The following is a 23962-nucleotide window of genomic DNA, read 5'->3' as shown; positions in this document are numbered from 1 at the left end:
GTATGGATGTGAGAGTTGGACCATAAAGAAAGCTGAGCACCGAAGAATGGATGCTTCTGAACTGTGGTGTTGGAGAAGACTCTTGAGGGTCCCTGGGACTGCAAAGAGATCCAACCAGTCCATCCTAAAGGAGATCAGTCTTGAGTGTTCATTGAAAGGACTGATGCTGAAGCTGAAACTCCAATACTTTGGCCACCTGATGCTGACTCAGTTGAAAAGACCCTGATGCTGAGAAAGATCGAAGGCGGGAGGAGAAGGGGACGACAGAGGATGAGATGGTTGGATGGCATCACCAACTCCACGGACATGAGTTTGAGTAAACTCCAGGAGTTGGTGATGGACAGGGAGGCTTGGCGTGCTGCAGTCCACGGGGTCGCAAGAGTTGGACGTGACTGAGCGGCTGAACTGAACTGAACAGACAACACTTGTCCCAGCGCTTTATCCTTGTTATCGGATGCTGCTGGACTGCGGAGAGCAGGCTGTGCCACCTGGGGTCGTCCCTCCCGGCCGTGGGCCTCAGTGTCCCCGCCGCGTAGGCAAGACGGGCCGCGGTGGGGACAGCGGCCCGCGGGACCGGGCGTCGGCTCCGCGCCCGCCGCTCCCCGGTCCAGCCCCCCAGCGCCCCCTGGCGGCCGCCTGCCGCGCTCCCCGCCGGCCCGGCCTCGGTGCTACACCAACAGCGGTCCCCCTCGCTCCCCTTCCGGCGCTCGCCTTTCTCGGCCCCGGGCCGGCCCTCAGAGACATCCCGGGCTTCTTCCAACCCGACCCGGGGCCTCCAACCGCGGACGCCGCTCACCAGGGCGGCGGCCCTTCTCCTTAGCAGCCGAGGAGGCCCGCCCTTCTCCCGGCTGTGTGGAACCAGAGGCGAAGGCTCGGTTTGCAGCCCGGTTGGGGAGAGAGAGCGAGCACTTCCCGGAAACCGGCGCCCACGTGAGGGGGACGCGTGCCGGGCGGCTTCCGGGGTCCCGGACTGCAGTGAGCCGGGCTCCGCGGCCGGCATGGTGAAAGCAAGGGGGCCGGCCGCCGCGCGCGCTCCGCGTGGCCCCGCGCCTGACGCTGGGCCCGGCAGGAAGCCGAGGCGGAAGAAAAGAGTCTGGAAGAACAAAGCGCGAGAAGCTGGTGGGGCGCCGGGGAACGACCCCGGAGTGGTCGCGGTGCGGCCCCCAAAGGCCCCGGAGGACTTTTCCCCGAACTGGAAGGCGCTGCAGGAGGCAAGTCCGCGGGGGCCCTACGGGCAGAGAGGGGGACGGTGTGTGCGTCCCGGGGGGCGCGCGGGCTGCAGTGGACCCGGGGAGCAGAGCCGATCGCAGAGGCCGGAGCGCGTGGGCTGCTGAACAGCAGAGGCTCGACGCAGAGGATCCTGCTAACAGTTCAGTTCCGTTTAGTCGCTCAGTCGTGTCCGACTCTTCGCGACCCCCTGGACTGCAGCACACCGGGCCTCCCTGTTCATCACCAACTCCTGTCCATCCAACCATCTCATCCTCTGTCGTCCCCTTCTCCCGCCTTCAATCTTTGCCAGCATCAGGGTCTTTTCCAGTGAGTCAGCTCTTCGCATGAGGTGGCCAAAGTATTGGAGCTTCAGTCTCAGCATCAGTCCTTCCAATGAACACCCAGGACTGATCTCCTTTAGGATGGACTGGTTGGATCTCCTTGCAGTCCAAGGGACTCTTAAGAGTCTTCTCCAACACCACAGTTCAGAAGCATCCATTCTTCGGTGCTCAGCTTTCTTTATGGTCCAGTTCTCACATCCGTACATGACTACTGGAAAAACCATATCTTTGACCATATAGACATTTGTTAGAAAGAAACATCTCTGCTGTTTAACATGCTATCTAGGTTTGTCATAGCTTTCCTTCCAAGGAGTGTCTTAATTTCGTGGCTTCAGTCACCATCTGCAGTGATTTTGGAGCTCCAAAAAATAAAGTCTGTCACTGTTCCCCTATCTATTTGCCATGAAATTCTGGCAACACTGGGCCTTTAATCAGTGACCACTGCTACTGATCACTGAGCGCTTCAAATGTGCTTTAGACGCTGCTGGATGAGCTGAGCTGATGTGTTCGTATTTAACCTGAGACCGACTCTGAGATCTTTCATCATCTGCATTTTACAGATGAGGAAATGGGCCTGAAAGGTTAAGTAGATTGCAACCAAGTCAGCAGAACCAGGAGTCAGACCCCATGCCCCTTCCCATCAATTCCCTGCTCATCATGTCACTATACCTCCTTGCCTTTCTGGGCCATCAGTGGACCAAGACTTGCAGATTACTTACCGGCCACTATCTCCTGGGTGCTGTTGTCGGCTGAGCTTCACTCGTAAATCGCCTTCGCCGGAGTTGGCTGCTGCTGTTCCGCTGTTTTCTGGATGAGGAGACTGGGAGGGGTTGAGGGACATGGCCCAGGGTCACACAGCGAGCGCCTGGGGTGCAGGTGCACAGGGCTGGGTGGGAGTTCTCGCTGTTTGCTGCTGCTGACCCTCATGGTGTCTCTGCAGCCTCTTCTGAGCTCCTGAGATCTCTCCCGGAGCCTCAGAGTGGATGAGGGGAGCGCAGAGAAGGGCTTCTGAGACTGTTAACCTGTGCGTTAGGGGGGAGTCCAGATCATTCTCCTGTCCTGACACATAGACCGTGAAATTCCCTGCAACCCCCAGGGTCTCGGACTTCCTGGGCTGTAACTCTGCCTCTTTCTCACAAGAAAGTAAAGCAAAAAGAAGTGAGCAGAGGGATGGATATTTATTGTGGGAAAAAACTTCACGTTTCTCTAATTCATACAAAAAAGGCAATTCTCCTGTTGTTTAAACATCACGGGAACAGGTAGATAGGAACCGCCTCCTCACTCAGCTGGTTGCCACACAGCAGGGTCTTAACCTCAGCCCTCCCTGGAGGGGAACAGGGGTATGGTGGTCCACCCTGTGTCATTGGACGTGACCATCTTTTCCTGAGACCCTCACAGCAGGAGCAAACCAAGAAATCTGACTGAGGAAGTGGCCACCGTGCACCAGCTCGGAAGGAGGAAACTCTAAAATAACTGAATGTGGGAACAGGCTGCTTTTAGACACAGACATGCTTTTTCCCATCTCTAGCGTGTGATTTCCAAATTACAATGTGTTGTATATTTTGTTTTGGGTTCTTTTAGCTGCTGAAACAAAGATCACAGACTCCACAAGAGCCTCCACTTCTCCCTCAAACGGATTCCAAAAAGCAGCCGCAGCGTGTCCAACAAAATAGAAACTTGATCTCAGATAAAGCAAAGAGAGATGCGATGGAGACAGAAAACACAGACCCTGAGGTCACAGGGGCCTCTGGGCCCTCGGGATCACTGATGAGCGGGAAGATACAGGCGCAGCCCAAGGAGAAAGGGGCCAAGAAAAGGACCAGTGGTGACATTTCTCCGCAACAAGGCGACATCAAACATAAGAAGCGGAAAGCTAAGGAGCCGACTGCCCCCTTGCCTCCAGCCCTGCCCACCAAGTAAGCGCCGCGGACGTGATGATGGATGCAGCCTCCCCGGCCGCCCTGTGCCTCAGCCTCCTCCCCGGTCACAGCAACTGAGGCCTCTCTCCCTAAGGAGGCCGAGGCTGGTGGCCCCTCTGTCACCTTATCCTGGCGTTGTGGGTTTCTTCGTGGGTAATTCAGGGTGATTCAGGTAATTTAGAATTAACCTAGGGTAAGTCTATTCCCCTAGAACGTAGGCATTAGCAGAGGCTGACCTTGTCCCATAGCTGCTGTATCTCCAGGGCCCTGAACAGGGCTTGGCACCTCGTGGCCCCCCAGGAAAGACTTGTGGAATGAATGAGCACCAAAGCCAGAAAGACTTGAGTTCAAAACCGATCCCTGCGTCTTGCCAGTTGGGTGGTTTGGGGCCAGTTCCTGAGGTGCCCTGAGCCACAGCGTGGCCACCAGTGCTGGAGCTGTGAGGCACCCCTGCTGCCCCAGTGCCTGCTGGTTATGCAACAAAGCCTAGGTGTCGCCCACGCGGGACCAGTCAGCAGCTGCCTCTCCATGGCTCGGCAGGGGGTGGTGTGTCTGTAAGTCCGCCTGGCTGTGTGTCGCCGGGGGTTGAGGGCACAGTGGCTGAAGGTTTCAGGAGGCAGCGTTTCAGGGCCTGCGTGTGTCTCGGTGCCGGGCGCCCTCTTGGGAAAGAGCGGTCCCAGCTGGGCCCCGCATCGAGAAGGGGCGGCCGGGCGGCGGGGATGGGCGATGCACTGATTCAGTGACTCCCGCGGTGTGGTCGGGATCAGTCCTGCGAGGGAGGAGCCTGTGCGGGCAGAGGCCAGAGGGCCTGTCCAGTCGGCCAGTGCATCTCGGAGGAGAGGACCTGGCTGCTGAGCATCTCAGCCTGGGCGCCCCTGTCTGCGGGCTCGGCACGGGGACTCTGCGGGCACCAAGGGGTGTCTGAGTCTCCGTTTTTCTGGCAGCGTGTTTATCTGTGGTCCCTAAACATCTGGTAGCTGTTTGTTCTGTCATTGAGAAGGAACCGTCACAGCTGTCACACCCGAGTAGGGGCGCAGGTGTGTTTCCATCTTTTGTGTTGCTCTGAGGTTCCTCCATTTTAGCTAAAGGGCGTATTTTTTAATTAAACGGGAAAGTGCCAAGGTGATCACCGTGGCCGGCGGCCAGGCACACGGGCCTGAGCGCCCTGAGAGCGGGCCACGCTCGCCACCATGCTCAGCCCATTCTCCCCTCTGTCTTTTAGAGACGACATCTGGTTTGACGATGTTGACCCAGCAGACATTGAAGCGGCCGTCGGCCCAGAAGCAGCCAGCATAGCGAGGCGGCAGCTGGGTCAGAGCGAGAGCAGCGCCACGCTGGTGAAGGAGCGGCCCTTCGGCGGGTACGCGGGGCACGCTCAGCCTCGGGGCCGGGGGGTCTTCAGGAAAGGGCTGCTTCCCTCCCTTCCTGTCGTATGGGCAGGCAGCTCGGCACCTGGCCGAGCCCGGTCCTCGGCACGTCACTGAGTGGTGGAGCCGGGTCCTGGGTCCTGCGGGGTTAACCTGGAGACTTGGTTCCCCCCCAGGCTGACTAAAGCCTTGGCCATGGACTGCGAGATGGTGGGCGTGGGCCCCAAGGGGGAGGAGAGCATCGTGGCCCGCGTGTCCCTGGTGAACCAGCACGGGTGGTGCGTGTACGACAAGCACGTGAAGCCGACCCAGCCGGTGACCGACTACAGGACCGCAGTCAGCGGGGTCCGGCCCGCAGACCTGGCGCAGGGTGGGTGGCTCAGCCGCGGGGGGACGGCCACCGTGGGGGCCCGGTGGTCTCTCCTCCCTCCCGGGTGGGTGGGCTTTGTGTTGGCCTGGCTGCCTCTCGGCCACCTGACCGTCAGCCAGGCCAGTGTCCCCGAACTGCGGTGTCGCTGGGCAGCGGGGACGGACGGGGTGTCGGAGGAAGAAGGCTGCTGGGAGGCGGGACAGGCGGCAGGGTCTTCTAGATTACTGGGAAGCTGTGGGGACGGGGCGAGCAGCGGGAGGCCTGGCCTGGGGCAGGTTCTCATAGGTTCCCTTGGGATCCCCACATTGGGAATGAGGTTGGGGGGGGCGGGTGGAGGTGTCCCACTTTGGGACACATCCGGGGCCCTGGTCTGTAGATTTTGCCCTTGGGCGAGCTGTGCTCGGGGGCCTTGAGATCTGGGGCCTGGAGGGATCCTGAGGGCGGGGCCTCGAGGCAGCTGCCCCCCTCCTCTGGGCGCGTGGTCTCTGCCGTCCACGCCTCTGGGGTCCTGGAGCACGGCCCGAGCTGCGGCCTGGCTGCTCCTCAGCCCCAGGCTCTGCTAATCCCTCCTGGGGTTGGCGCAGCCTCCCCTTGGCCCGCCCTCCTGAGGCCCTGACCCACCCCCGGTCTGACGGGGCAGGAGCACTCACTCTCAGCACAGCACTGAAACCTCCTGTGTGTGGCTTCCAGGAGAAGAGTTTGCAGTTGTTCAGAGGGAAGTCGCGGACCTGCTCAAGGGCCGGATTCTGGTCGGACACGCGCTGTACAACGACCTGAAGGTGCCGGCCCGCGCCTCTGTGTCCCGCGGCGTCGGAGGAGCCGCGTGCGCCTCCCGACATGGGTGACGCGCCCGCAGTGAGAGCCGGGGCAGGGGGCAGCTCCTCACATACCTGGGTAGACGGAGCCATGGCTGACGCTGCTGCCCCGCCCAGCGACGGCCCCACTCTTCAGGGCAGAGCCCCCTCCCCAAGCGGGGGCACCCCTGGTGCCTGTTTCCTCGAAACCCCGGGCAGGCCCCGTCTCACAGGCTGGCCCACGGCGGGCGGCAGGACAGCTTCGAGGGCCCCTACCTTGCCCCTGAGGGTGGGGCTCGGCCTGTGCCCACCAGGGTCTCTGCCCCGGGCCGCACTGGCCCGCCCATAGGGATGAGATACTTGGGCGGCACGTGCTCTCAGCTCGGAGGCCCTGGGCGCTCAGGCTCCCCCTTCAGCCCCTGTGCCCTCCCCACCCTGGTAACCTGGGCAGACTTGCCTTCCACCCTCTCCTGGGCCTGTCTCGAGATCGTGGAGGGACCCGTTTCATCCTTGATTTTCTGTGTGTATGTGTGATGCAGACTCAAATACGGGACAAACGGTTGCTGGTTCCTTGGTGACTGAGTCTCCGCCTTGCCCACTTTTAAGGCTGTGTTTCCGTCCGCATGTTCTTCCTGCTGAGCATCACCTGTCCCGCGATAATCGCCCCGGGAGTTCAGCCTCTCATCAGTGCCTTGTCCTGTCTGTGTGCTCAGTGTGGGATTCTGAGAAAGGGGTGCACCTTTCTGCAGATAAACACCAAAATGCCTGTCGTGCCTTCCTCCTCCAGGCGCTGTTTCTGGGCCACCCAAAGAAGAAGATCCGGGACACTCAGAAGTACAAGCCTTTCAGGACCCAAGTGAAGGTACCTGAAACCATGCGGTTCTGAAGGCATGGTTCACGTGATTACGGGTTCTGGTCCCTGGAAGCTGGCTTCCTGGTTAAAGGTGTTTGGGTTTGGTTTGGTTTTCCCTTTTAACCTTTAAAACTAAGAGGAGGGACTTCCCTACTTGTCCAATGGTTGGGACTTGGCGCTTCCATTGCTGGGGGCCCAACGTCAGTCCCTGGTCAGGAAACTGAGATCCTGCATGTTGCACAGTTCAGCCAAAAAAAAACCAAAAAACCAGTGAGTAAATAAATGAGAATCACAAGGAGAATTAGACATTAAAAAAAAAAGTAATCTTAGAGAAAAAAGACTTGGCCAACCCAAAGTTAGCGCCCCTGAGGGCAGTGAGTCCACTCTCATCTGTGATCACACCCCCAGCTGCAGGTCAGAAGGCACGTTGTATGTGTTCCAGAGGCAGGGCTGCCGCCCTGAAAAGCAGGGGGCCCCCCCCCCCACGAGCAGGGCCGCCTGGGGCCGAGGATGCACAGCCCCTCCCTGGTCCTCCGCAGGCCAGGCGGGCAGTCACCAGCCCACACGGCCACTTTGCTTGGCAGGGACTCACAGTCCCCAGTGCTCGGCACGCCATCCCCCGCCCAGGCCCCACCCAAACGGGCGACGTGCTCCCCTCTTCCCGGCAGAGTGGACGGCCGTCTCTGAAGCTGCTCGCAGAGAGAATCCTGGGGATCCCGGTGCAGCAGGCGGAGCACTGCTCAGTAAGCACGGCCCGGGCGGCGGGGCCCAGGCGACGGGGGCGGCGCGGCGATGGGGGCGACGGGCCTCCGGGTCCTGTCTAGATTGCAGACGCCCAAGGGCTGAGGGTGAGGCTGCGGGCCCACAGAGCCTGGCCCTCTGGGCATCGGGCTGGGCCCGCAGCCCTCCCATCTGCCTTCCGAGTCGTGTGGCATCCGGGGCCCCTCGTGAGCCAGCACGCCCATCCCTCCCGAGTGGGAGCCGCGTCAGTGGTCGTCATCGCCCCGTGTCTGGTGGCAGGACTCAGGAGCTGTGGGATGGACGGGGGGGGGGTGGCCACACCGGCCACCGGCAGGATGACCGTGGTGATGCCCCGTGTCCCCCAGGTCCAGGATGCACAGGTGGCGATGAGGCTGTACGTCCTGGTGAAGAGGGACTGGGAGAGCCTCGCCGGGGACAGGCGGCCCCCCGCCCCCGAGGCCCGCTGCCAGGACGCCTAGCAGGACCCCGCCCCAGGAGAGCCTTGCGCCCGCGGGAGCTGCAACCACATCAGACGACAGTCGGAGCCCCAGAGCCCCCGGAGCTGTGATGCTGAGGGCAGGTTTCAGAATCACGGCAGCAGAGGCGCGTGGCGTGCGTGCTGCTGAGCTGAGCGTCTCCCGCACGGGGGGCCAGGGGGCTGTCCCTGGGGTTCCCCGGGACCAGGGTGGGAAGCGCCTGGTTGTCTGATGGATCTTCCTCACCTTCCTCCGTTGGGGGGGCCCTTTCCCTCACTGCCGTCGGCAACAGGAAGAAAGGAACACTGTGGACTCGGGCGTGGACCGTGCGGCTGCCCCGTCGCACCCTCACTGAGGGATTTTGTCTGCCACTCGGGGGCTTGGGGGGATCTCCTGACGCTGGGGTTCCGCTCGCCCCACCCGTGCACACCCGCTATATTTAAGTTCCAGTTTAGAGCCCACAGCAGGCAGGGGGGCTCGGGCTGCCCAGTGTGGTTTTCCCGGAGGTGGGCGCCCCCCGACCTGAACGGACGAGTGAGCGTGGGTGCCTGGGGCGCCCCGCTCCGCCCCGCCCGGGGTGCGGGCTCTCTGAGGACAGGAACCGCCTTTGGCACTGAGGGGAGCGTGCAGTGCCCTAGGCTACGCTGAGCCCCCGCCAGCCATGTGAAAAGTCCGAAGCTGCCACAAAGGTCGTGTGACATAAACGCCTGTTTTTACTTGAGCTGCGCCTTGTGGAGGCCCCGTGTCTGAGAGGATGGCTGGGTCCCACCTCTCCTGCCCCCCTGCCCCCCAGGAGATGCCCATGGCACTGGGCGCCCAGTCAGGTACAGGTTGAGGGGGAGAGGAGGGCCGGGCGGCCCCCCAGAGTGGCGTCTACCGGCCACCCTCAGAGCTGGGCTGGGTGGCCGCCTCCAGTCTGCGGAGCACGCTGGCTGCGTAAGAAACGAGCTCCTGCAAGGAGAAGGCGGCCGGCTGTCCTGGATGGTGTCTGGGCGCCCGCCCCCCCCCACCCCGCTCCGTGGGGTGTCCCGCAGCCCTGGCGGGGCCCTGCAGTGAGGCAAGGAGGGCCCGCCAGCACTCACCAGGCTGGAGGTGAAGCGTCCGTGGATCTCCACAACCAGGGGCTGGATGCCGCTGGACGCCAGCTCAGACAGGATCTCCTCTGTGGGCAGAGGGGGTTCCTGAGGCCGGTGCAACAAGGCCGGACCTCCACCCTTCGGGCCTCAGTGAGAACCCCTGGGACTCAGGAGCACAGTGCCTGGCCCAGTGCGTTCCTGCCCTCGCCGCCCCCCCGTCAGTGACAGCCATGAGCCGGGTCCTCACTGTAGGTGGCCAGGTAGGCCAGCAGCAGGCACACGCTCTCCACCACCTCCGGGTCATCACCGTGCAACTGGTACGTCTCCTGGATGAGGTCCAGGCCGCTGCCGCTCTCCCTGGGCAGCACCACCTGCAGGGCGGCCAGCTCTGGGCAGGGGTAGAGGGCATCGTTCCCTGATGGGTAGGCCTCAGGGTCCTCCAGGAGATGGGGGATGGCCATACTGAGTTTGTGGGGTTGTCGAGAGCCCAGAGCGCTGTGGGCAGCAAGCCTCAGCGGCTGAGGACACCATGGTGGCCTCGGGGACCGCAGCAGTCAGGCCTTGACCACTGCACACCTTGGGGGTGTTCTCTGGCAGAGAGCAGCTGTCTCTCCACCCCAGCAGTCTCCCAGGCCAGGGGAGGGGTGCCCCCACGCGAGGAGGCCCGTCAGGGCAGGGTAGACCCGGCTCGTGATGCCATGTGATCAGGCCCCCTGGAGTCCCGGGGGAGGCAGACACCCCAAGGCGTCAATAGACCTGTAACCCTAACCCAGACTCTGACTCAGGTCTGGCTCACTGGGTTCTGACAACCCAGCTTCTCTGTGCTGAGCCACGAGCCTTTTGCTCTCAGCTCCAGGCCCTGTCCCCAGCCGGTTTGATGGGGTCCCAGACAGAGTGGGGGCAGGCCTGCAGCCTAGGGTGTCTCCATCAGAAAGGGGAGACCCTGCCCCACCCCAGAGCTTCTCCAGGAGCAAGGGTCACCCCGTCTAGCCTGCGCATCCAAGCAGACCAGACCTCACAGGCTGAACCACCCTGACGCAGCAGGCAGCCTTGAATGGACTCCAGGCCCCAAGCATCTCTAGAGGGCTGTGGTCCCAGTCGTGCAGAGCCTGGCTGGGGGCTGAGTGACAGCCAGGGCTCCCATGGCGGCGGGGTTCAGACCCCACCTGCTGTGCTGACTTCAGAATCACTCCTGGAGGAGCGCCTCTGCTCACACCAAGTGTGTTCAGGCAGAGGAGGTGGTCCCGATACAGGGTCACACCAGCAAGTGTGACGGTGCAGAGGATGCCTGCGCGCTGGGACTGTGGGTGTTTCTTTGCCCTGCTTGAGTGCGTGCATGGTTTTGGTCTGTGGGCCACCAGCAGGCTTCCCTGGGAGGCCTGCCCCCCGCCTCAGAGCAGCACCCCCACTGGGTCCAGGCTCACCAGACACCTTGGTGAGGCTGGCCAGCCCGCGGTAGGCGTTGTTCACCAGCAGAACTCGGTCCTGGTACAGCCGTATGCTCTGCAGGAGCAGGTCCGCTACCTCCGCACACTCCTGCTCCTGGATGCAGCCTGTGGAGGGGCCAGCACACCTGTGTCCAGGGGCCCAGCCAGCCCTCCGGCCCTGGGCCCCCAGCTGCTCACCCAGCAAGGACAGCAGCCACAGAACCGCACAGCCAGCTTCAGCCACTTCTGCGTCCCCGGGGAAGGTGGCCAGCACCTCGGCGACGAGAGCCGGGGCTCTCTCCAAGGGGGCCTTGTTCACAATGATAGCTGCAACGGGATGGGGTGAGGAGGAGGGGTTGCCTGCTTCCTGGCATGGGGAGAAGGGCCTGCTGTGTGCGTGGCCTCCGCCCACCACAGGGACAACAGGAGCTATGGGGTTCGAGGTCCGCCATCCTCCGAGATGGGGAAACGGGAAGGCCGATTCCAGCCTGCTAAGCAAGTCTGGGCAGGCATCAGACCCCAAGGGGAGGCTTGGGGCATCTTGCACCCAGCTGTGCTCAGGGCCCTCCAAGGCTGGGAGACCTCTTCTTGGGAAAATGACTGTCCAGGTGCTGGAGGGCCAAGTGGGACCTGGAGAGGGAGCCATTCGGCTGGTGGGGGTCCCCCTTTCTGAATCAAAAGAGAGGTTGCCCAGTGCTAGAGCCAACCTGTGAGACCAGGGATGCCAAGGAAGTCCCTGATGTGTGCAAGCAGAGGGCCTCCTTGGGTGAGTGGGTGGGGGCCCTAGGGTCAGGGTCTGCCCCTTCCCTTCCCTTTTCCCAGCTCTCGGCTGATACCCCAGCGGGAAAGGGTATCAGCCCCGGGCCCACTCACCATCCACCAGCAGGGCCCAGAGCAGGCTCAGGCCATGGATACAGATGTCCCTGTTCCTGGGGAGGCTGTCCAGGCGCTTCAGGATGTCCTCAAACAGCCCAGCCCTCTGCAGCTCGTCTATGGCCAGTCCTGCGGGTGGGCCCTGGAGTGAGGCCACGGGGAGCCCCTCCTCAGGAGGCCTTCCCTGGGGCCCCCTCCCTTCTCTCCTGACCTCGGGTATCACGATCTCCATGCGTGCTTAGTCACTAGAGCCTGCTGTGGGCCAGCCTGGTGCCCAGCTTGGGACCCAGAAACAAGGGTACTATTGGTCCATCCCCTGGGCCACCATTCCAGCACCTCGCACCCCGTCACTGGGCTGGGCCCAGCCTCCAGGGCTTCTCTGCCAAGGTGTTTCTCTCCGGTGGTGAGCGGACGTTGCCAGGTGGCCCTGACTTACACCTGTCGTCCCAGCGTCACGGCGCATGGCAGCCCTTTTCACTCCCCGCCGTGAGGTCAGTGGACTGCGGTGGGCCAGTTAGTGCAGCCAGGCTCCAGGTGAGGGCCTGGGCTCTCTGGGGCCCCAGCTTCCCTTTGCAGAGGTGAGTGGTCAGACGAGAGTCAACTCAGGTAAGGCCCTGGGGGGTGACCCTCTCTCCCACGCCGCCCCTCGACCAGGACTCGCCAGTGGCCATTGTGAGGTGGGGCGGAGGGGCAGCAAGGGCAGGAACCTGAAGCCCATGGTGGTGTCGCCGCCTGGCAGGGCCTGTGCCCATAGGCAGAGGGATGCATTTGGGCACAGGGCGGCTGGAGGCAGTGTCTGTGCCCCCATGGAGGGGCTGGGTGCCACCTGCCCTGTGCCTAGCACCCGAGGACGGCCCAGGTGGCACCCACCTTGGCTGGCCACGATGGAGAGCAGGCTATAGACCGTGGCCAGGAGCTGCTCCTCCATGGGGTGGCTCTGCAGGACACTCAGCAGCACAGCAGCGATGGTGCTGGTGTTCGCGATGGTGGCTGCCGGGTCCTGGGCCAGCGCTGCGCGGGCCACGGGAGAGGAGGGTTTACTCTGGGCTGGGGGCGAGGGGGACCTCCATGATTGCATGGAGGACGCTGAGGTCAGGGCACAGAGCGGGTCCCCACAAGCGCTGTGGGATAGAGTCAAGGACCCCGGGGCTGGGAGCCCAGGCCAGGGTAGACATTTATCAGAGTGGACACAAAGCATTACGCAGGAATTCAACCTAAATAATAAAGCTGAGAAACGTAGTGAAATACTTCCAGTTTAAAAACCAGGTATTTAAAGCTTTCTTTAAAGACTCCAGGAGGAGCCCTGACTGTTGGCTGCAGCCTCTCCTGCTGCCCCCTCAGCTGACCCCCTGGAAGCCCACGCTAGGACCCCGCCCAGCCTGCCTGGGGTGGGGGGCGAGTGGTCACACCGCAGAACCCCCCCAGTGCAGCTCCTCCTTTTGTGCCTGGAGACCAGCCAGAGCAGGGAGGAGCTGGTCCAGGCCCAGGGCCCCAGAGCAGGTCACAGGCAGGCCTTGGGTGCTGCCCCAGCCTCCTGGCCACACCGTGCCGTCATCCTGGGGTGAGGTTGGGTGGGAGAATGCCCAGAGGGTCTGGATGCCAAGGCCAGACCTGGTGATTAGGGGGCGGGGGAGCCCACTCTGGGCCCATGGTGGGTGACAGGGTGGGGGGAGCCCAGCTGGGCCCAGGGTGGATGTCGGGGGGGCAGGGGAGCCCACCTGGGCCCGTGGTGGGTGTGGTGAGCCGGGGAAGCCCACCCGGGCCCATGGTGGGTGTCGGGGGGCCGGGGGAGCCCACCCGGGCCCAGGGTGGGTGTGGGGGCGGGGAAGCCCACCTTGGCCCAGGGTGCGCAGCAGCAGGGTGCAGCCATGCAGCTGTATGTCCAGGATCCTCTGGTGCTGCTTCATGACGGTGAGCAGCACCTCCACCAGCTCCGCCGGCCATGGCAGACCTGGGGGGTGGACAGGAGCAGGTGGGGGAGGGGCGTGGGCCAGACCAGGGGCCAGCCCCGCTGGGAGTCGGGGGCATCGTGCGTGGGCCCTGGGTGGCCGGACACCGTTGGTCAGGGGTGCAGGCTGCCTGCCACAGGTCTGCCGTGCCAGCTTCCTATCCCAGCAGGTCTACAGGGTCAACCCTCCGCTGACAAGAACCCGGCTGGTGTGACTCCAGAGCGCCAGGACCCTTGGCTGCGGCTGCCCTCAGAGGGGACATGTGTGGGCCCCTTAGACGGTCGGCTTGGCGGCCCAGGACCTGCGCCGAGCACGGGGAGGGGAGCAGGCCATGGCAGCAGGGTCCAGGCCCAGCTGTGCCCCTTCCCACTGCCGTCCTCTCTCCCAGCCTGTGTCCTCATGGTGAGAATGACAAGGTCAGAGGTGCTGGCACCAGGGAAGCTGAGTCATGGCTGGCCCGTCTCCAGACAAGGTGCCTGAGGCTGGGGTGGCCACCGAGGCCCCCTTTGGAAGGGACCCAGCACCGCCCTCACTTTCCCCGGGAGCAGATTCTCCTTGCCCATGGACTCTGTCCTGGCCACAGCCCAGCTCGATGGGATCGCGGGGAGGGAGGAGGGAAGGGAAACAGCCGGGGGGAGGTCTCTGCGGCCTCAGGAGGGGGCTGGGGCTTGGCCTCCGTGATCTCTGCAGCCCAGCCACTGGGACAGCCTGCTATGGAAGGATGGACAATGGATAAATGGACGGTGGGTGGGTGGAGGAGGGGGATGGACGATGGATGGAGGGGACAGGTGGTGGGTGGATGGAGGGGAATAATGGATGACGGACGGTGAGTAAAGGAGACGGATGCTGGTGGATGGATGATGGACAAATGGACGGCGGATGGAAGGGACCGATGGTGGGTGGGTGGGTGCATGAATGTAATATTCAGGCTGGTGAGACAGGCTGAGTGCAGAGATCCTCCAAAACCATGTTTTGGTAGAATTAATGGTATTAACAGTTCATGGAGAGGTGAGTAGGTTGGTGAGTCTGTGCAGGCAGTGAGCAGCGTCTGTGAAAACGTGAAATACTCAGGCCTGCACATCTGGGGTCTTACTACGCAGAAGCGGACCAAGCACATGAACGCCCTGAGGTAGTCTGTGTGAGCTCGGTCATGACCCTGGGAAGTCAGCAGCCACTCATGCCTGACCAGAGGGACGGTGGAGAGGTGGGGTGTCTGTGTAGCGTCCATGAAAAGCGGGTGAAATGAGGCCACAGGAGATGGTTCTGACCCCAAGCTACCCACCACCCACCACTTGGCTCAGTAAGAGAAGTCAAGGCCCCCAGGCTCTTGCTCCCAGCAGGCGGTGATGCCGCCGATGCTGAGGGATCAGGCCTCCGAGTCCAGCGAGGAGCACTGGAGGGGTCGGGGCTCTACCCAGCTGGTCTTCAGTCATCCTCAGGAGCCTCTTCAGGGCCCTGTGCTGGACTTCGGGTCGGCTGGAGAAGTTCTGCATGACCTCTGCAGGGGACAGGGCAGCGTGGGGAGGTCCCGGCTCAGGGCCCATCTGTGAGCCCCCACCACCACACAGACACACGTGACCAGGCGTGAGGCCACGCCCTTATCCCCACCTCTGGGCCAAAGTCCAGGGTCAGCCTCAGCGCCCACCCAGGGGGTTCAACTCAGGCGACTCCCTCCAGGCCACTCAATTAGCGAGTGGTGGGCTTCACTGGACCCAACTGGACCCAGCTGTCCGCCTTCAAAGCCCATGACCACGAGACTGGGAGGCTGGGCAGCTAAGACCCAGGGGGTGACCCTTCCCCAGAAAGGGAGGCAGCAGTGGTCCACTGGGGGTAGGTGGATGGGAGGGAGTCCCTTATCGTAGCCCAGGCAGGGGGCCACTGAAGGGGAGGAGGGAGTGAATGGCCCACCCACACCAGGGGCAAGGGGGTTGGAGGGCGGAGCCAGGCCTGAACTGAAGGTGACCTCCAGAGCCACCGTCCACCCAAGAGCAGAGGTGTGGCCCCGGCAGAGGGGTCTACTGAGCAGGGCCACGCTTGGGATGGATGAGGGGCAAGCCCACTGGCCGCATGGGAGGAGCAGTCCAGGGGACCCCCAACTTTATAAAGAGGCCATGGGGGCCCCCGTCATCACCGAAGATGCTGGCCACGTTGCTCTCGAGCAGCATGTCGATGATGAACTCGGGCACCACCTGCCGGCGTAGCACCAGGGCGATGCTGGAGGACCGGAAGTTGCTGCGCACGAAGGTGAAGTGAATCACATCCCTGGGGAGGAGCAGAGAGCCGCCGCCTGCGCCCGCGCCCCGCTCGCCGGCAGCTGCGTGGCCCCCACCTTCTGTGGGCGCCCACTTTGCAAGCACCTCTCACAGCGGGTACCCCAGCATGTCCTGTCCAGGAGGGACCCAGCACTCGCACCTGCGTGGGCCCCTCCCTCCATAATGTAGACCGAAAAAAAAAAAAAAAAAATTCCCGGCTGTGCTGAAGGAAAGGTGACCAGAACTCAGGATGGATCATTTTGTTCTGACTTTAAAATACCTTAGAATTCAAACATGCTCCTGGGCCCGGGGCCATGGCCCCTGTAGGGCCAGGGCTCAGAGACACGGCCACAGTTTGGGACGGCCCAGGTCGGAGGAGCCACTGTCTGTGGATGAAGCACTTTGTGGCATTGAAACCCTAAGTGGCCGCTGAGAGGTTGAGAGGGGAAGACGGTGACAGACAAGGGTGAGGTGGGACACGGGCGCCTGAGCTCACCTCACAGTGACTCGCTCCGCGGGGTCGGCCTGGAGCATCAGCGGCAAGAGGGCCTGGAAGGTTTTCGCGTCGGGGACCTTCCTCTCCTCCATTGTCCTCAGGACACCGCTCAGGCTGGCGGGGGAGCTCCGGATGGACTTGCGCAGGTGCATGGCTCCCAGCGTCTAGGCGGAGAGAGGACCGTGTGCACTCTCCCTGTGGGAGGGAGGAGGCCTGACCCCGGGCAGAGGGAGCTGCGGTGGCCGCCGCCGCTGCCAGGAAGGCATGGAGGCCCCCTGTGCCCCGGAGTTCTTGTCCAAAGAAGAAACGCAGTTCCGGAGAAAAGCCAGTGGCCGTCTCACTGACCGGGGGGAGTGGGGACAACCTCCCTCCACGGCCGGGACCCCACGCTGGGCTGGGTAGCGCACCTGAACTCGGCGGATCTCGTCCCCGAGGGGCGGCTGTGGGGGCGGTCGGCATGTTACCAGCATCGCCCCCACACGAGGGCCCAGCGGGGTGGAACGCCGGGGGCTTCACACGGGGCACACCCATGGCAGGAGGATGTCATGGGGAGCGTGCGCCCCTCTCAGGGCCAAGGTGGGCTCCCGGGGCCTGAGGGGCAGGGGCAGGCGAGAGGCGCTCACGTCCAGGAAGGAGCAGCTGGCCATGTCCAAGACGATGCAGCCCAGGGACCAGACGTCGGACTTCTGGCTGAAGGAGAAGCTGAGGGCTTCGGGGGCCATCCAGGACTTGTGGAAGGGGTCTGTTGGCAGAAGTGAGGCGGATCATGCGTGAGTCCTGTGCACCCCGGGGAAGCAAGCAGCTTGAAAATGGGTCTCTGGTCACTCTCCTCGGGGGAGGGAGAGACATGCTGTCTGAGGCCCCGGGTCAGTAAGATCCTGGCCCGGGAGGCTGGGGCCCCCCAGGCCGGCTGTGTGCGCCCCTGAGCCCATGGTGGCTGCAGGAACATTTGGACGGGCCGTTTCCAGGAGGGCTGAGACCTGCGCGCTCATTCAGCGTCCTGCCTCTACATGCCAGGACCTCGAGGCAGAGCTCTAGGTGCCCTGTCCCAGTTTCTCAACTTAAAGCCCAAACGGGGAGCCAGCAGAGCAGGTCCCTGTCCAGCTCTCAGGGCCTGACCCACCTCGGGCACCCCTCCTTTTCTGGACCCCCACTGCCCAGACAGAGTAAAGGGGGGGCTCCAAGGACCCCTGCCATTTACACTGCCAGCAGACCGGCCCATCCATGCACCTGCCCGCCCACCCACCCGTCCACCCACCTGTCCATCTGTCTGCATGTCTAGCCACCTGTTCACCCATCCACCAAGGGCAGCATGCCACCAGTACCTGCCGGCCCAGGACTCTGCCGTTCTCCCGTGGAGAGCCGCCCTCTCCTCTCACCGCCCTGATGGCTGTTAGGCTTGAAGCCCAGCTCCCTTTGCCCTGTGGTCTTTTCAGAGGATAGAAACGTCTCTCTGATTCTCACCTCTACCATCTCCTGGGTTACTCTGAGGGTCAGTAAAGAAATCCAACCTGAGGGGCTTCCCTGGTGATGCAGTGGATAAGAACTCGCCTGCCAGTGCAGGGGATACAGGTTCAATTTCTGGTCCGGGAAGACCCCACAGGCTGCGGAGCAACCAAGCCTGGGTACCACAACTACGGAGCCCGAGTTCTGGAGCCTGCGAGGTGCAGCTCATGAAGCCTGCACGCTCCAGGGCCCGCAGACCACAACTGCTGAAGCCTGTATGCCTAGAGCCTGTGCTCCGCAACAAGAGAAGCCGGCAGACCGCATCTAGAGAGCAGCCCCCGCCATCTGGAACTAGAGGAAGCTGGGCAGCGATGGAGACCCCGCGCGGCCACAGATAAGAAAAAAACAACCCGAGCTGGTGCCCGGCGTCCACCAGCCCTCCCCGCGCGTCCCTCCCCCTCCTTCCTGCGGAGGCCTCCCTCCCCCTCCATGAAGGGGAACATTTTCTGGGTGTCTTCTGGACCCTGTGTGCGCCCCACCCCTTGGTTGCACCCTGCTCGGTTACAGCCCAGGCAAGGGGGCCTCTGTGGAGTCCACAGGGGTCTGGGGGGTGGTCTCTGGGGACCTTCTGAGTAAGCAGAGGTTTGCTGTTGCCCTGTTCCAGCTCCTAGAGTGGCCCCCACCTTAGACCCCTCTTGAGGGAACAGCCCCCACTGCTCCCAGCCACTGCTGCCCCCAGCCGGGGTGGCCAGCCACCTTCCTCTGCCCGGACGTTCCACTTGGCCTTGTCGGTCATGAGCGTGTTGGAGCTCAGATCCTGCAGTTTGCAGTGGTCATTGCTGACGAGGGCGATGTTGGAGGGCTTGAGGTTCCTGCAACCGAGAGGCGCGCCCTTCAACCTGCTGCCTGGCGGGGCCACGTCTGTGAACCCTCCACTCCCACCACACCTAGGGCCCCCATCCCTTCTCCCGCCTCAGAAAATGCCCTGTTGGGACCACTTTTAAAATAACACTTCTCGTAAGTGTGAGTACACTCAGTCACTTCAAATGGGGAAAACAAGGCGACTACAAGCCGGGAAACGGGCGATCCGCCTGCGGTCCCTTCACCGCCAGCCTTCCAGGTCTCAGCCGAGAGCTCGCTGGGGCCTGGCTCCCATCAGTGATTTTAACAGGATCGGGAGCGCTCCTGGCCTATGTTGGTTCACGTGGTTTTCTCTCCTTCAAACGTGGACGGGTCCTTCCGATGACGACTCTAGAGCACAGCTGCACTGCTGCTGTGACTCCCAGGGTCGAAAGCTCAGCCTGGGAGGGCGCAGAGGCCATGGGTGCCATCTGCTTCTTCCCTTCCACTTTAGAACCTCCTGCCCCTCGTGTGGCTGGGGAGGGCCGCGGGAGGGGTGGCACTCCCTCTGAGTCTGGGAGGTGCTCCGGGAGGAGCGGGGCCCGCCCTCGTCCAGGTGCTCCTCCCTCCCATGGGCCTGCCCCCTGGCAGACGCTGCCCCAGGAGGTGCCACCCCCGGGAGGGGCCTGGCCACCCGCTCACCTGTGGATGACGTCCAGGTGGTGCAGGTAATCCAGGGCGGCCAGCACCTGGCCCAGCATGATCTGCAGCCACTGGGGAGAAAGAGACGCCAGGATGGGGGCCGGGAAGCACCCGCCCTTCACAGGCAGCTCGGGGGCTGCTCAGCGCAGCCTGTGGGGTCACGGCCTGTTTCCGCCCTGTGGGTCGAGATGGGCCTGGAGCCAGTGGCCAACAGCTCAGACCCACTGCGGGAGCTTCTGCTGCGGGCTGCGTGGGGGCTCTCAGGACAGCAAGACCTGGGTTCCAGCCCCACGCTCTCGTCCCTGGGTTCCAGCTCTACCTGCACCCCACCCCTCGAGGGTACCAGAGATGCTGAGTGTTCAGCTCTCACTTGGGACTTCCCTGTCCAGGTCATTAGTGTGAAAAGAAAACATTCTGGAAGCAGTTTGTGTCAGCAACAAGATCCATGTAGTTTCTAGGGCAGTGGTTTTCACACCGTGTTCCTTAGGATCCTGGACCCCACCCAGGGTGCCAGAGAGGGGCTGAGGGGCAGGACCTCAGACTTCCTACTCCCACTGACCCCAGGCCCCTGAGTAGAGTGCCTCTGACCTCCTCACTGGGGTTCTGAGAACATCCCGTGCTTGACAGGGTTCGGCAAACAGAAAGTCTGAAACCCACTCTGAGCCTGTCTCGAGGCCCACCTTGGGAGAGGAGCCGAGTGCCCCTCGGAATACCCCACCACCACCCACCCACCGCCAGCGGGGAGATGGTTCCCAGAGGCCCAGAGAACAGAGGTGTGTTCAGAGCAAATGTCATATGGTGTGGGTCACAGGCCTACGTGTGAAAGCGAGATAGATCCAGTCTGAGGACAACAGAGCAAGACATTATCCTAATCCTGGGCCAAGAACAGCTTCCCCGAAGGCTCAGAAGGCACCAACCAGAGGAAACACTGATGAACCGCAGCTTGTGACAGCTAAGAAAGTGAACCGGCAGCCGCAGACTAGGAGGAGACGCTTGGACACCGTGTCCAGAATACAGACACAGTTTGTACGAATCAGTAAGACGGGCGACCCCGTGTTTAAACGGGCCAGGGCCTGGACAGACACCAAAGAAGATATCCAAACGACCAAAAAGAGCTCACCATGGCCACACTCGAAATCAGTGAAACTGAAACGTGATTTTTAGTTAAAACTAAGAAGGCTGGGACTTTCCTGGTGGTCCTGCAGTTAGTACTCTGTGCACCCAGTGCTGGGGGCGTGGGTTTGATCCCTGGTCGGGAATGAGCTCCCATACACCACAAGTGAGCGTTCACACACCACAGCTAGAGATCCCGAGTGCCCCAGGGAAGACTGAAGATCCCACGTGCTTCCGCTGAGACCCAGCACAGCCATGCGAAGAAACGCGAGGAAGAAGAAGACTGACTCGGAGCAGTGTGGCCGGGATGCACAGCCCGAGGGCCGCGCCTTGAAGGCCAACACCAAGTCGACTAACTGTCCGGGAGGCCTGGCACGCCGGCCGCAGCAGCGCACGCAGCCACTCTGTGACCCGGCAACTCCACGCCGAGGGACTCCCCCAGGAAACGGATGTTTCAGTCCATCAGACACGCGCCCTGCAGTGTTCGTGGCGGCCCTTGCTCACAACAGCCCCAAACTGGAAGCATTCCAGATGCTCACAGCCCTGGACCAGGTGCGTGATGGAGATGCGGCCATCCAAAGGAGCCGCACCTGGCCGTGGACAGGCATGCTCTCCTGACACTCAGTTCAGTTCAGTCGCTCAGTCGTGTCTGACTCTTTGCGACCCCATGGACTGCAGCACACCAGGCCTCCCTGTCCATCACCAACTCCCGGAGTCTACGCAAACTCATGTCCATCGAGTCGGTGATGCCATCCAACCATCTCATCCTCTGTCGTCCGCTTCTCCTCCCGCCTTCAATCCTTCCCAGCATCAGGTCAGTTCTTTGCATCAGGCGGCCAAAGTATTGGAGCTTCAGCTTCAGCATCAGTCCTTCCAATAAATATTCGGGACTGATTTCCTTAAGGATTGACTGGTTTGATCTCCAAGGGACTCTCAAGAGTCTTCTCCAACACCACAGTTCAGAAGCATCACCTGGTGTGAGTCATGCTCCCCTGATACACTCACAGGTGAGTAAATCTCAAAGCACCAGGACACACAGGAGGAACCAGACGCAAGCGAACGTCGTGCTGTCCGAGCCCGTCTGTGGGAACGTCAGGGACAGCGGGGGGTCTCTGGAGGCGGCAGTCAAGCCCTGGCACTGGCTGGGGGCGTCTGGAGGGCCAGGAGCACTCTGACCTCACGGGGGGCGGGGATGGAGTGTCCGCCCATGCAAAACGCAGCCTGCTCTACACTTAAGATCTGTGCACATTACGGTAGGCAAATACCTTCACTCATAAGCGTCAGAAGAAATGAGCCCAGGCTCCAGTGGTGCCTGCCCCCCGCTCTGCCGGTGCCCCTCTGCCCCCGCTGTGGGGCCTCACACGGTCCAGGTGGGCCCCAGGCCTGGCCTCCCTGACAGTCTGTCTTACCTCGGAGTCCACGGCTGTCTTTGCCGCCCTGTTCTTCTCAATGACATTCTGGAAGCTTTCCTTGTGGTACTCCATCACCAGGCAGAGGAACAGGGAGGAGGTCTGCTGGGGACACAGCCCCTTAGCCGGGTCCCGCCTGGACCCCTGAGCCCGGTGCCGAGGTCGGGCCCCTGGCAGCCCAGGCCTGGGACCTCCTGGGCCATCACCGCTTCGGGACCTTCCTCCCCTGGGCCAGCGGTGGCTACGGCAGCACTGGCCCCATCCCCCAGAGGGTGGACACGGCCCATCTCGAGTGGCTCCCCCCTCCTGCCCCGCTTGGGCTTCTCTTAAATGTGCATGAGTCCACCATAGCACATGCAGGCCACGGCACCTGGGGCCCTGGCACCTTCACCCCTTAGGGCTCAGCTGAGACCCACTCCTCCCTCTGAAGGAGACGGGACCCAGCGGCCCCCAGCTCAACCCCATCTGGAGTAACCGGCAGGCAGGCCTCAGGGTCCCTGGAAAGACGAGGAGTCAGATGACCACCAGGACCCAGCGCAGGGCTTAGGGGCTGCCAGGCCCAGACTTGAGAGACATTGGGTTGTTGCCAGCTGGTTTCTCCCAGCCTTTTCCTGGAAAGTGGGATAATGAGCCCCACGCAGAGGCTGTAGGGTCCCAGGTGAGATGCTGCCCAGAAGCCCTGCATGGCCCGGAGGGTGCAGAGCCAGGGGGCGCCTCGCAGAGTTCCTGCCATTGGCGCTCACAGGGTTACGGTCGGCGGGGTGGGGGACCCCCTGTGCCTGCCGAGTCCACGGGGCTGGCTCTGACCCACCTCACTGTTCCACGTGATAAAGAGCTCCTGGTAGATGGAGATGTGGGCGTGCTGAAGCTTCAGCAGCGGCATCAGCTGTGGACAAGGGCAGACGAGGTGGAGGTGTGGGGAAGACCGCCTCTCAGCCAGCTCCTCTACCCAGGGCAGGGGTGGGGTCCCGGGAGGGTGGGCGGCCCGGAGGTTAGGAGCCAGATGGCCCGGGGTAAGTCCTGTCTCCAGGATGTGCTGGCTGTGCTGTGTGACTGAGGACAGGCTCCTCAACCTCTCTGAGCCGCCCAGCCCCGTCTGGAAAGAGCAGTACCCATGGTGTCTGCCTCGTGGGGTGTCAGGGGGACCAGGTGAGTCGATGCAGGCAGAATGCCTCGTGCGCCGGAAACAAGCAGAGTCCGGGATGTCTGGGGAAGGGGGTGTGGCCAAAGGGAGGTGGGTACTGCTGTGCCCTGGCCCCCTGGCCTCCTGGCTGTGGGCACTACAGGTCCCAGGTCCCTGCCCTGAGCTCCAAGTGCTTTGAGAACGATCGCAGTGAGGCGGCAGAAGTGGCTCCCTTAGCAACTTGGAGCCAGATGGACAGCTGCTCATGATGGCAGGTTGGGTGTGAAAGGCAGTGGCCTAGCAAGATGTGGGAGGGAGTGGGGGCGGGCGGTGATGCTTGCAGGGGTACGGGATGGCCCCCCACTTCTTTCTTCCATGAATGTGGCCTGGGTCCACTACTGTGCCTAAGACACGTTGTGCACAGAATAGCTGCTGGTAAAGCTCAAAAGCTCATGATTCCAGAAAGAAGAGAAATGGGTGGCCATTAGATGGAAGGGGAGACATTTAGCTTTGTGTAAAATTCAAACAACTCAGAGCCTTTGCCCAGCAAATTGAAGTATGCTCAGCTGTTTCTGCTCTTATTATAAACCCGGATGTTACCATCAGTGCCGACAGGCACATCTAAGGAATGTAGAAGAGTTTATATTTTCTTTGTTAAACAGTTTCTCTATTTTCCAAATTTTCTGTTGTAACTGATACTTTCATAATTAAAGAAAAAGATCTTTTAAAAGATGGTTATTGGTAGAACAGCCTAGAGACCTAGCCAACATTTAAAGGTAATCTTCTCTGAGAACATATATTCTAAGTTGTCGGCACCTGGATTTAGAAATAAACGTTTGGGGTACAGACTCCTTTCATGACCTGGGGGACCTGGCTCCACAGCGGCAGCCAAGAGCCGGTCCTAAGTCTCCAAGCCCCCAGCAGCGTCCACCCTTCACTCCACAGGCGGGCACCGAACAGGCTCTGTGCGCCCTGCACCACATCCTCTGGAGAGGTGATCCCCCAGAGAGTTACCTCCTCCAGGGCCCCGTTGGCCTGGTGCTCATCAATGCACTCCACCTAGAGGAGCACAAGAGAGCTCGGTCAGCCAACACGCAGTGAACACCCCCATCAAGATCGCCACCACCGCCATCACCACGGCCAGCATCAAAATCCCAGTCACTACCATCACCACCACCATCAGCAC

General features: G+C 62.1%; 2 protein-coding genes across 2 annotated transcripts; one reads left to right on the top strand and one right to left on the bottom strand.

Annotated features, from left to right (window-relative positions):
- The first annotated feature begins 940 nt into the window (after positions 1–940).
- REXO4 (REX4 homolog, 3'-5' exonuclease) lies at positions 941–8791 on the top strand. The gene is made up of 8 exons (XM_040225598.1): positions 941–1211; positions 3132–3466; positions 4692–4829; positions 5013–5206; positions 5897–5985; positions 6788–6862; positions 7522–7596; positions 7960–8791. The coding sequence occupies exons 1-8, from the start codon at positions 999–1001 to the stop codon at positions 8071–8073; spliced, it is 1233 nt and encodes a 410-aa protein (XP_040081532.1). The 5' UTR covers positions 941–998; the 3' UTR covers positions 8074–8791.
- Positions 8792–8888: 97 nt separating this feature from the next.
- On the bottom strand, positions 8889–23468 carry STKLD1 (serine/threonine kinase like domain containing 1). Its single transcript, XM_040225741.1, has 16 exons — positions 22465–23468; positions 21654–21755; positions 19132–19202; positions 18346–18461; positions 16767–16885; positions 16144–16307; positions 15527–15657; positions 14810–14893; positions 13244–13397; positions 12317–12567; positions 11447–11683; positions 10772–10900; positions 10571–10699; positions 9394–9534; positions 9153–9232; positions 8889–9021 (listed from the first exon to the last, which is right to left on the bottom strand). The coding sequence occupies exons 1-16, from the start codon at positions 23041–23043 to the stop codon at positions 8944–8946; spliced, it is 2565 nt and encodes an 854-aa protein (XP_040081675.1). The 5' UTR covers positions 23044–23468; the 3' UTR covers positions 8889–8943.
- Between the last annotated feature and the right edge of the window lie 494 nt (positions 23469–23962).

The sequence above is a fragment of the Oryx dammah genome, unplaced genomic scaffold (assembly GCF_014754425.2).
Source record: "Oryx dammah isolate SB20612 unplaced genomic scaffold, SCBI_Odam_1.1 HiC_scaffold_25, whole genome shotgun sequence".
NCBI classification, from domain to species: Eukaryota; Metazoa; Chordata; class Mammalia; order Artiodactyla; family Bovidae; genus Oryx; species Oryx dammah.
Note: the sequence above shows the minus strand (reverse complement) of the source record. Positions and strands in the feature narration are given on the sequence as shown.